The sequence below is a fragment of the Stegodyphus dumicola genome, chromosome X2, assembly GCF_044657685.1.
Source record: "Stegodyphus dumicola isolate Sdum_Otavi_A_Nest chromosome X2, ASM4465768v1".
Classification (NCBI taxonomy): Eukaryota; Metazoa; Arthropoda; class Arachnida; order Araneae; family Eresidae; genus Stegodyphus; species Stegodyphus dumicola.
In genome coordinates this window covers 79,380,054-79,392,965 of record NC_140781.1, presented here as the reverse complement: position 1 = coordinate 79,392,965, position 12,912 = coordinate 79,380,054, and the positions used below count along the sequence as shown (strand labels likewise).

Below are 12,912 nucleotides of genomic sequence, written 5' to 3'. Positions count from 1 at the left end.
TAAAGTGAAACAGAATCTAATAAATCTACCTAAAATGAACAAAACAAAAATCAAACATCACAAAGCACAGACTTAAAAATCAATCCTGAAACAGAACGTAAATTAAAAAAATAAAACAATTAAATAAAAAAGTTGATAAATAATTTTTAATTAAATATTTTTCAGCTAATGATCTCTCGCTCTGTCTGCATGTATATGCACATACGAGCTTAAATACGTAAGCATGATTTACGTGATATAAGTACCATGTTTTAGCGCTTAATGTATTTAATCAAATGAAATCAATAATGGCGTTGCTGAAAAGCAGTTGTTTTGATAGCGTAATATTCTTAATAATATATTATTTCTGGTCACTTGACAGGGTTAGGATGCTTATGATCAACAGTCTTACGTCTATCTTATGAACCCATAATAAACAAGGATTATTTTTTAGCTCTTATGCTATTACATTTATTCTCCTTATTCTATTCCCTAAATTTCTAAATCCTGTTTCATGATAATTTGAGACAAAGCAATAATGTGTCAAGACGCTCATTTCATGAGCGCTATTCGAATTTTCTTTTCTACTTCTTTTGGATTATGATAAATAACAAGTTTAGTAACCCGTTGTGGTCGTTTTAAGTTTCTACATAGGTATCATGCTGCTCGGAATTAATTTTCATTAAACGAACAGTAATATATAATATGCAAGATTATGAAGTTCATCGACTAATTATAATAAAAATCAGCATAGCTGTTTGCTGTGGTGGCTGATGGCAGACATACGAATGGAACGTTATAAAAGGTATTAAGTTGAGAGTGGACATACGACCTTAAAGAGACTTAAAACGAATATTCAAGCATAACAAAACTGGAAATAAAATCTAGCTTTCCAAATGTAGGATATATATAATAACTGTTGGTGATTTAAAATGTCTTTGATAAACTCAAGAATCAGGTCAGGAAAACAAACCATTTTTACATAAGAGTTTCAAACACAACCTGCGTGTGGTAGAAGACACTGTTTGCCATAAAATGACATTGAGCAAGGCGAGTCATTATTCGAAGCGTTGGCTGTAAGATGCACTGTTTCAGAAGTACTGAAAACACTGATGCTCGTTTTGCTTATGGTATTGGAGGTACCATAGTTTGCAAGCAGCGAATAGAAATGCACAGTCAGCCAAATGAATAATAAATCTTGAATGGTATGCACCCTGACACGTTATCAAACTTTTATACAGTTTCACCATAAAGTCCGTAAAACTAGAATAAACTATGCGCACTTCCTCTAAAATTCTTAACATATGTGAATCTAATAAAAATGTGAATCACCATATCTGCATTTCTTTATTTTTTATTATTTTTGCTCTGTTAAACACACCAAACTGATATTTGGTTTCTAAGAGAATATTGATATAGTCTCTTGCTAAGCTTCTGAGGTTGATTAATCCTGCAGCCCACCATCTGGCCCTAGGTCGTATATATACGGCCTGGCCGTTTAGAGGGTTACGTATAAGCCTGTTTAAAAATATTTTTAAAATTTTAAGCGTTGATACCTGTCGAATGGTATAAGTGAAACCGTATGAAAATTCGCGGAAACTATCAAAATCATATTGGACAAGAGATTGGGCAATAAAACGGCGATATGTAAAATAATGAACAAAATTAATTCCAGACATTATTAATCAGGAAAGCTAATAAAACGAAAATACAAAGGTTGGGCTTTTGAAAAGAAACAGGAGGGAAATATAATATGCTATATATAATCTTGTTTCGCATTTTCAAAAATATAAAAAATTTTAATTTCTCCTGAAAATCTAAAGGCAAGTACATCACTTGCAATGCGTCTTCATATTAAACTAAGCATGAGAGAAAATATAGACAGCATAAATAAAAATATGGATAATACTTTAACAGTTAAAGTTTGAGTAGGCACATTCAGGAAATAAAATCCAATTTCTTTGATAAAAAACTCTTTTTTCCATTTATTACTTTTTAATTTAAAAACAGTTGAAAACATTACAGTGAGATAATCGCTATCTACATTCAATATTTTTAGTTCAGTCACATACGAATGAAAAAATAAATTGTTGGATTCTTCTTATTATTTAGATCCTTACTGTAACTTCATCTTTCCATTTCCACGCCAGAATGCAAATTAGTTCGCGAGTATCTAAATTGAGGTTTTTAGATTGTAAGACGGAGAGTGTTTCTGCCTGTGTGCCCGCACATTATTTGTCTTCCATCTCCAAAAATCTGAAGTCACTCGGCTTCACATATTTGGCGGTCACATACTCGGTCACTCACATATTTGGCGCCGATATATTTGAATATCTAGGCCAGTTAAGTTGTGAGCCAACTTCGCATTAAACTGAATTGTGTAGTCTTTGATTACTTATTTTAAATTGAATTTACTGTTATTTTAAGTTATCTCGCCATACGTTCTGGCTGATTTGTAAGCACCAGGTATGCCTTTAAGTTTTAATAAAAAGGATCTTTTACACCCTCCTTAGGTCTCAGTTGTTATTTTAGATTTAGCGATAATTTGCCATCGGTCTATCTGAAGTTTGGTTACAATTTATGTTAGCTGAAAAGACTAAACTTTATGAAATAAAAATGTTAAAAATAAATTAACATTTTATTTTATTATTTATTTTGTTTATTTATTTATAGCTCTGCAGATATCTATTATTTAAAACGAACTTTTTTTTTTTACTTAGAAATTACATAAAACGTAGAACACTGATACTTAAGGTTTTAGTTTTTATTGGAATAAAAGCTGCAGAGAAAAAATTAGCTGTTTTTGATAAACCTGGTAACTTATACATAGAAGTGCCTCAAAGATTTTTAAAAAATTGGCTAAACTTCACCTTCAAATACTCTCGTATGCGACTAAGATGTTTTTAATACTATAATATTATCCTCTTTTGTTAGTTCCATCCACTCTTAAAAACAAATTTTGATATAGTATTTTCAACAAGCTAGAAGTTTCAGTGACTCTAATTCAGTGCATTCAGAGAACAAAATTTAGTTACTGAAAATCAGTCATTAAATGCACTAAATGTTGAGGTAGAAAAACGCTTAATAAAAGTGCTCTTACCTTGCACCCTTCACATGTGAAAGCGCCAAAGTGGTAGCCCGCGGCTGGTTCACCGCAAACTTTGCACAACTGGTTCATCTGATAAAGACAACAGAAATCATTTCATTCATACAACAGATCAACAACAATAATCATCATAATAAGACCTACTACTAGAAAGCAAATTATATTTTTATAAAGTAAAAGAAATAGATGTGTTACACGATATGCTTATTTAAAAATAGTTCTAATAAATCAAAACTTGCTTTGTTGTACGATTCTGCTATTTTATGTATAACTCTCTGTGAAGGCCGTCAGTAAACATGAGCTGAATGTTATAAAAATGAATTAAAAAAGGTTTTTGGCCATTTTTCGTCAGGAAATTTTATTTTGCTTCAATAAAGTATGAGAATTTGCACATTAAATGAAAGAAATTCATTTGAACGTAAATAGCATACTAAAATTTGTTTAAAACGTTACACAATTCAGTTAAAAAATTAAAAAGTAGACGTGTTAATCATCTTAATATAGGAGAAGTGTTAAGTTGAATACTTACTGCAGCAAATTAACCCTTACTAAATCTATCAGTATTCTAGTCAAACAACTTTAGTTAGATGACCAAAACATTGATGTTCTTTAATATTTATTCTTGTAGTTGGTCTTTCTTATAACTAAAACTTACTAACGTCTAAATCGCTTATGTCTAAATGTTCATGTCTAAATCGCTTAATAAGTATATATTTTGAATAATTAAAAATTAAGTAAAAAATCTTTACAAGTAAAAAACGTTTCATGCAATCAGTATAATTTTACGCTTGAAAACAAAAATGTATATCCTAAGAAGCATGTTAATGTATTAGAAGTTATTAATTTCGATTTATTTACGTACTTCTGTTGCAGTTTCCAATATTTAGTTTCGTTGAGAAACTGTAAACGTTTCGGAATACCAGATATACTCACAAACGAGATTCAGTTTGTCATATAGCCTACGACAATATTTTAAAGCAGTTATCTAAAATGGTTTAAATGCTATGAAATTAATTTGTAAGCAAAGTATTTCTACTCTTCTAATTGCAATAATACATAACTGATCGGATAGCCCTTTGAATAAAATCTTTTAGTTATTTTCGTAATAATTTTATAAATTTTGGTTTGGTTTATTTAATTATGGCAAAGCACACTATAGGACTATAAGCCTAAGGGAAGGAATGCCTTCGTGGAGAACTTTCTAAGGGAAACTGGCTCGTATACACGTTACAGATGGGGGAAAACCATGAAAACGCCCATGCAGCCAGCCCGTTTGCGGGATTCGAACCTCGGACCGAACTACCAATGTTCAGCGACTTTACCGCTCGGCCGCTGGTGGGCCAATTTTATAAATTTAATCCATTCATTCACTACAGAAACAACGAAAACAATGAAGGGATGATTATGGGATTTCTTGTGTAAGATTTTAAGACTATTATTACACTTTCAACCGAAAGATATTAGTCGAATTATTGGGGTTTGATAAATACTTTTAATGCGAAGCATTAACTGAGAAAATGGATATTACAATCTTAACTTGTCTGGCATCGAAAAGCGATTTGCAATACGGGTAGGCTGATCTTCACCTTAAAAGCTCTTTTCAAAATAATGATTATATGTTTAAGATTTGTATAAAATATAAATTTCAAGGCCAAGTATGGTATTGCGAAAATGATTTAACTTTAATAATTGAAATTAGTACTACACGAAACATAAATAATATATTACCTGCATCCAAATAAATCAGTTTCAAAATTCTGTGTTACGGAGAAATGAAGGATTTATTTTCAAGAAGATAAAGTTAACAGGTGGAATTTACGATAATAACTTGTAGGATTATAGAAAAAAAAAATGATGAATAGAACTAAAATTCTTACATTGCTTGAATTTTCAAAAAAAAAAAAAAAAAAAAAAAAAAAAAATTCAAAATATAGGTATTTACCATTTCTAAGCGTCTTACACAAAACCATTTCTAGTTCTTATGGATGCTGAAACAGCTTCGAAAAAAAAAATTAAGCAGCTGTTACCACGTTACACATGGGAAAACCCATGCTAACGACCATGCAGTCAGCCCGTTCGCCGCGTTTCGAACCGAACTACCAGTATTCAGCAACTTTACCACTGGTGAGCCCAAAGAGGGTTGAATTCATTTTTTTTGTTTAAATTTATCTTAAAAATGTAAAACAATTGAAAGTTTCCAAAGACTTTTGTTTTGGAGACTGTTTTGGAGGACTTATCCTTTTGTTTCTAAGCCTCGAGTAGCAAGTTAGTTATTTTTTAAAGCATGTTAATAAAATTTTACACATACAATATTAACTTTCTAATGCTGAAAGAGTATACAGTTGTAATACGTAAGTTGTAGGATTCTATGTTAACTAACTAGTTATTATGATTTAAACTTCTTCCAGAATGCAAATTAGTTGTCGAATATTTAAGCCGAGGGTTTGAATGTTTTAGAGTTAGAACTTCTGACAGCTACCCATTGCATTTACGTACTATAGCCAGCTCTGCCAAACTTTTAATTCGACTTTAGCCACTTTGCTAACCGACGCTTAAAGCAGTCTAGTTTGAGTAATCTCCGACTACGTTACTTGAAATTAATTTCTACTTAGGTTATTTTAAGTACTCGCAAGTAACGAAGTTATATTCTGTAGCCCAACTGGTGCTTTCTGTTAATTTAAAAACCCAATGAAAAGATTATTTTAACATTTCTAAAACCTTGTATTTAACTCGTTTGTCAATCTAATAGAACCTCAAAGGCACTGATATAAGCTCCTATACAAGAAAAAACCCTACGACGTATCGAATGGAATATGATAGATCTTCCCGGATCGTAAATCTTAGTGTAACACATGTAATCAGTTTTTTGTTTAGTTCCATGGTGTATTTAACATGGTGTATTTAATTATGGCAAAGCACACTAGGGCTATCTGCCTAAGGGGAGGGATGCCTTCGTGGAGGACTTTCTAAGGGAAACTGGCTCGTATACACGTTACACATGGGGAAAACCACGAAAACGCCCATGCAGCCAGCCCGTTCGCGGGATTCGAACCTCAGACCGAACTACCAGGGTTCAGCGACTTTACAGCTCGGCCGCTGGTGGGCCCTCGTTTAGTTCCACAACTGGAAATTGTAAAAGATTTAGTAACTCTAATGTTAATTTTTATGGTCATTTTTCTTCACTAAACTTTAATAACCGAAAATTACCATTTAAATCTGGAAAAGAAACTGACCACCTCAGATGCATCACAAATGCAGGATTTTATGCGTTGCAGTGTATAAATCTACAATTAATTGAACAAAAAGCAAATGTCTTCATTCTAAACTAAAAGCATATTTTGCTTGACGATGAGGTTAGTTGATGGTCATTGACTCATTTTACAAAACTTTTAACCATGTTCTTGGTTATAACCCTTAGTTATGGGCCCAGTAACATAATTAAAAATTTTAATACCTTGGGCCTATCAGTTTATCAATGGAAATCATAATCCCTTCAGCTTTCCTTGCCCAGAGAATACAATATTAATATTATCATCAATGAAAATGGCCCAACAGATCATTTGCTAGTTTTTTCGAATCTGTGACATACGTACCCATCAGCATCGAAATTAAGAAAAGAACGAAATATACGGCAATGCTGATGCTTCATGGTTAAAGTCGTAAAAATTGTTATCATTTTTATTCTATTATTATTTTTAAATTGCTATTATTATACTCAGATTAATCCTAAGTTAGTACAGAAAAGTCTCATACTGCTAACTTTGCATAACTGTCACTGTAACTGTCACTGAATGATATTTGTAATTGAGTAAGACACACAAATGGAGAAATAGGGAAAGGGGGTTTTCTTTTAAAAAGTAGCCCCGGCTTTCAAGCGTGAAAGGACTCAATCAAAGAGGTTGTCAAAGCTTTAGTGCAAAGACTTACTATATACCTAATATATCAGTTCTTTCGTAAAAAAATTTAATTTGCTAAACAATTTTTCAGTAAAATTAGGCAATATTTATTAAGCCTCAAACTTTACTGTTCTATGGATTTATATTTGAAATTCCGGCTGTCGCCTTCGAGTAGAATATTGTATACCTGCTAGTTGAAATAAATATTCTCTATAAGTTTAAAAATCTGTACATATATTAAAGTGTGCTGCTGATATTTATAAAAATTGAAATTATAATTTATATTTGGGATTAAGATACTATCCAAATACTTTTAGCAAAAAATTTAGAATCAAGTAGTTATCAGACATCTCATAAGAGATGTCAAGTTGTGTTAGGTTACAGGTTATTCGAACATGGCAAAGCATGCAAGGGTTATTGTAGGACGGACGCCTTCGTAGGAGAATTTCTGATAGAAACTTGCTCGTATTCACGTAATACATTGGGAAACCACGAAACCCAACCACCAATCAGCCCATTCGCCTGGGTTTCAACCAAAGTACCAACGTTCAGATCTTTTAAACATTAAACTACTGATAGGTCTGACAGATGTAATGAGGTATGGGTATATTTTTTAGACATACTTTTATGTCCTTTTTTCGTTGCTATATCCTTTTAGAATACAAGATGTAGCAATGTTTTTCATATATTTCTACAAATATTTTTACAAAAGCAAACTTCTTCGTCTTAACTGGCTTTAGTAAACTTAAAAATCTTTTTCCATCTATTTCTTTCTTAATTATCGAAAAATTCCTAAACCTTTAAGCATTTAGTAAAATCTAATTTAATCCAAGCGTCCTCGAAACACTGCAGTGTACAAAAATTTCATTAAAGATACCAATAATATGTACGGATGATGCTTTTGACGCTTTATAATAATCCATAGAGGACTTACTAACATTTAAGGATGTTTTCGGATGAGGAATCGTTGCTTTTATTATCGAGACTCAAAAAACATATATATATTATGTTAGTAAATATAACTAAAGTGATGAAGTGCAACCCAGCAACTGAGCATACTTAAAACGCTCAAGATTAAAAATGTCTTCTAGGATTCCAATATTTTTAATGGAGCAGAAGGGTTTTGTGAAATCTTTCTGGATGCTTAAAGTGAATACAAATCAGTGCTCATTAGTTGATATGAAGGTCGGTTTTCGTCTCCAAGTAGGTAACCCTCACATTTAGCATAATGAATCACTTTGCGAGTGCAGTAAAACATGCTATGCCTATCTGTTCATGACAAAATAAGTTTATGAAAATGGGCTGTATAGCCTTTTTAATTACAGCTATCAGCATGAATAATTTAGCCGTATCTGAGATAATTATTCATAAAGATCGCTGTAATTAAAAGCGTGATCCTCTGTAGCGTAATCTTCTGTAATTAATCCTTCGTAATCCTCACCCTCATTGTGCTTGAGAGACGCTGTGGACGAATAAGCATATATTTTTTTACTAAACGGCATTTATAAAACCGCTTTACTAGAGACTCCACATTCTCGGTAATAAAACCATGAGATCAGATTTGTTTTTAAAGCCTATCGAAAGGATTGCTGTTGCTCTTGTCACGAACTACTTCGCAAAAGAAGGTTTTATAGTTGTGAAGAGAGATAAAAATAAATTGAAACGAAAATAATCGAAGTCTGTTAATTAAATATAATGTGTGTTATATGTATATATAAATTATTTACCTTCTTTCTTTCACGGGACTAATGATACATCATTATCTCATTACAGCTTTTTCCTTCTCCTTTAAATCTAATTTTAGCATTTCCCTTACAAATTAATAATGGGCCTCTGTAGAATGTATGTTGAAGCACAGTGTACAAAGCAACGGCATACGACAACCATACTAATCGAAATTATAAAAGGAATTCGGTGAAAAAAGTAAAATAGTTTTAAGAATCGTATACTGATGTTAATTTTCACGCTGTTAGTGCTGTTTCTTAAACACAACAAAAAGGAAATAAATATTTTCCAAACTTAATCTGAAGTCTTCTTAGGACTGTGTTTTAAGTAATTTTATGAGGAGTTTTCAGTTTTCCTAATCCGTGCTCTTGCATTTTATGTGCGGCGAACAACTGAAAGCTCGAATCTCGGAAAGAGCATGGCTGCTATTTTACGTTTCTTGTTCTAAAATAAGTTTAACAGTTCTAAATTTTAAAATGTAATTAATCTACGTAAGGACTTTTTGCAATAAAATTTAAGTATTAGCTTCTCATTTGCTTTCAAACCGAATTTTACTTTCTTTGATAAAAATTTCGGAGAAAAGGGGGAGAAAGCATACTTCTTTTATTAATAAAGCACAGAAGAGTCTTAGAAATATATTTATCTGCTAAAATATGAAACTCTGGTTTTATAGCCTTTGCGTAAACAGATCACAGAAACATCAAGATGCACCTCATTTCGATAAGCATGCAAACGAAGCGAAGAACTTTTTTTTCCCCCTTCCTTCCCGTTTACGCTTTAGATTTTGCCTCATCATGATCTACTTCATTACAGCCACAGCCCTATGTGGCACATTTTCACGGTGCTGAATATTTTTATGTTGATCTAAAAAATTATGTTTCAAGTGGCACAAAGTAAACTGAATTTCTGCCAGTCATCCGACTGAAAATCTAGCTGGATAGAAGTTTGAGAATGAAGATTGAAATCGTTAATGTGTTATCTGTAGGTAGTTTTCCCGGTACTCTGAAGGTACTTATAGAAAGGAAACTAATTTTTTATTCAGTTCTTAGCTTAGTAATTATTACCTGTAATTGAAATAATGAAATGGAGGTAAAAATTAAATTGCACAGCAGGCATATAATTTCACAATTATATGTTCGACTTTAATTCGTAGTATTAATCTGTTTTACTGTAAACTTACATTGAAAAAACGGGCAATAACGCGAGATGTTAATATTTACATCCTGAACTTAAATTACCACCTTAAGATACCTTTTACTTCCTTAAAACCGTAACTCAGTCAAATGCTTCAAAAATAATTGTTCATTCGTTCTATTAACATCGATATACCTGGTTCAAATGCAAAAGAAATTTTTAGTTTTTCAGTTCTTAATTAGAATTATACTGTCGTGTTGTCATTGACGTTAATTGCATAAATCGAACAGATCTATAAGCAGTATTCCTTGACGGAGAGTTTTTTTTTTTCTTAACAAAAACTTGATGAACAAGTGTCTTAGTCACTTCATGCGGCTATAAAATGTTTAACTACGGAGTCATAAAAATGGTTAAATCAGTTGGATTCCCGTAATTCGAGTATATCCTTTTTACGATTCTTTAATGTTACTACTCAAAATTTAAGTCATTTTACATTCAGCTATTTGATAGTAAGTCGAGATTATTTTGAAAGCAAGCAATTAAGAACGATTCGAAAGCTTATTTAATTTTTTAAAATCTAAATTCTGTCTAAGATCTGCATTCAGTCTAAGATTTTTTCCAGTGCGGTTTCTTATTAATGCATATTGCTTCAATTTCAGTAATGACAAAATGAGGTATAAAATGCATTAGAAAACAGATATAATGATGACATATCTATGCATCGTTCCTTAGCCAGACGAAAATCAAACTATGTGTAATTATTATAGAAGTTCGTATCACCTCACCAGTGACCGAGTATTAAAACTGTTTAATACTGGTAATTGGTCAGGGTTCGATCCCAGGTGAAAGCGTCGGCTGCATGGTTGGTTTTTCCCAATTTTAACGTGAATGAGTTAGTTTCCCTTAGAAAGTCCTCCTAGAAGGTATCCCACCTTTTAGACAGATAGTCCTGGTGTACTTTGCCATATTTAATTAACCTATGAAGTTCATATTTGTTAATTAATCAATTACAAAAACTATTAAATATGTAATAAATTAAAGAATATTTACTGATGGGTTACATTTCGAAACTAAAATTAGAGATTTCTTTCTCTCAATCGAAGTTTATACCCAACTTAATTAAAGTCTACAAAAATTTCATAGAAAGTGTTCAGCCAAAGTACTTATTAAATATTCAATGCTGTATTATTTAGCATATTATTATTGTTAAAATATTATCAGATTCTTCACGTCTGTATGAAATATTCAACAAAAAATTGCATTTGCTCATTTCGACAAACATCAAAATTGCGTTCTCTGCGCATTCTTATCATTTTCGCGTTATTATTTCATTTACAAACATTTAAGTATTGAGAATCCTCTCAAACTTTAATTAAGCATGTGCATTTGCGTGAATATTTAAAATAAATTCCTTTTTCCTTCTGTTCTAGTTATACGTACCTATTTTTGCTCTATTTAACGAGTCGCTAAAAACGGGAAGCGTTTTAGAATCGATGTCCTCTTAGAACAGCCGGAACAACTGGCCGTTCTAAGAGGTTATGTTAATTAATCCGAAATAATAACTTTTTTCGAATTACCAATTTGAATGGTAATGCTGTTGTCGTTAATAAATCCAAGTCGATTATTAAAAAGACATCTCTTAATATATTTTAGCATTTTATTTCACCCATTTAAGTTTATTAGAATAAAAGTTTTATTTTTCTCTGGCGGTAGTGAAATTAAAGAATATATCTTTCGACCAGTGGTGTCTAAGAAAGGAAGAACAATGTGTTATCGATCTGATTGATAATGATGTTAATCGAGCTATTTTGTACCTTCTCTTAGTATCTACAAAAACTGAGCGTTATTTGTAGGATGGTAACGCTCAGTTTATTTGTGTTGCAGTTTCATGTTACTTTAGTAGGTCGCGTCTTCTTAAACAGGAATAAAATTGTTTCATTGTGCTGCGTCATTACTTCTTGACATTCTTTCAGAAACTAGGATCTTATTCATTTATCTAGAATTAGAACCATATTTCACCGACTGTGACTTCCATTTGCATTTTTCTTGCGACTGAAACTCGATATGGAAGGTAATACATCACCGAAACTAATGCTTTTAAAACTGTAGAGTCATTAGTATTTTTTTTGAAGCAGAAGACGTGAAGAATATAAAATGCCCTGGCCGGGACTCCAACCTAGACCTCTCGAATACGACCCGAATGTGCTACCTTTAAACCACGAAGGCCTGCTAGAAGGAGGGAGAAAATACTTTATAAAATCAAGCAAAATATTCCAATATTATATAACTTAGGAGAAAAGGTTCAAGAAAATTTTTAATTCAGTTGTCAGAATGTTTGTTATTTCCACTGAAGTTTGTTTCAAAGTTTGTTTCGAACAAGCAACTAAACACTTTGTAAATTGAACTCTCCCGGAATTCGTTTCATTACTAAACATATTGCTCTTAATTCCTGCAGATGGGTCACATAATACTCGATATAGAAATGTCTGAAGATTAACTTTAGACATTAATCTGGGTAAAGGAAGGAACTAAACAAATTTTAAAAAATTAAACTTCTAATCTGAAAATTTTGGATTCGTGCAATACATCAAAGCAGCGTTTATCGTTAAGTTTTTTAACTGAAAAATTTTTAAAAAATCTATACAGAGCTTTCGCTTTTGTTTTTAAATGAAAATAATATATACTGTTGCCAATTCATGAGATAGAAACTTTATTGTTCATTAAAGCCCTACTTATAAAAACTGGTAACTTTAAAAGTTCGGACATTCGTTTCTGCCTTCCATTTTTTAATGTAAAATGATATAAATAAAATAATTGCTAAAACCAATACTAGTTAGGTTTTATATGATTATGGCAAAACACTCGAGAGCTATCTGCTTAAGCGATGACTTCGTGGAGAACTTTCTAAGGGAAACTGGCTCTCTTCGCGTTACACATGGAGAAACCATGAAAATGACCATGCAGCCAGCCCTTCCGCCTGGATTTGAATCCAGGTAGGAACCAGTGTTTAGTGATTTACCGCTCGGCCGCTGGTGGGTTCAAGCTGAAGAATATAGTTATTTTAAAAGCTGG

General features: G+C 32.0%; 1 protein-coding gene across 2 annotated transcripts in view; it reads right to left on the bottom strand.

Annotated features, from left to right (window-relative positions):
- The window catches only part of LOC118198612 (uncharacterized), a 161,205-nt gene that overhangs the window by 48,628 nt on the left and 99,665 nt on the right, over window positions 1-12,912 (bottom strand). For both annotated transcript variants that reach the window (XM_085809779.1, XM_035370340.2), the window contains one exon: window positions 3,080-3,157. In XM_085809779.1, the coding sequence (XP_085665905.1) occupies window positions 3,080-3,157 (78 nt within the window). The remainder of the gene's footprint in view (window positions 1-3,079; window positions 3,158-12,912) is intronic.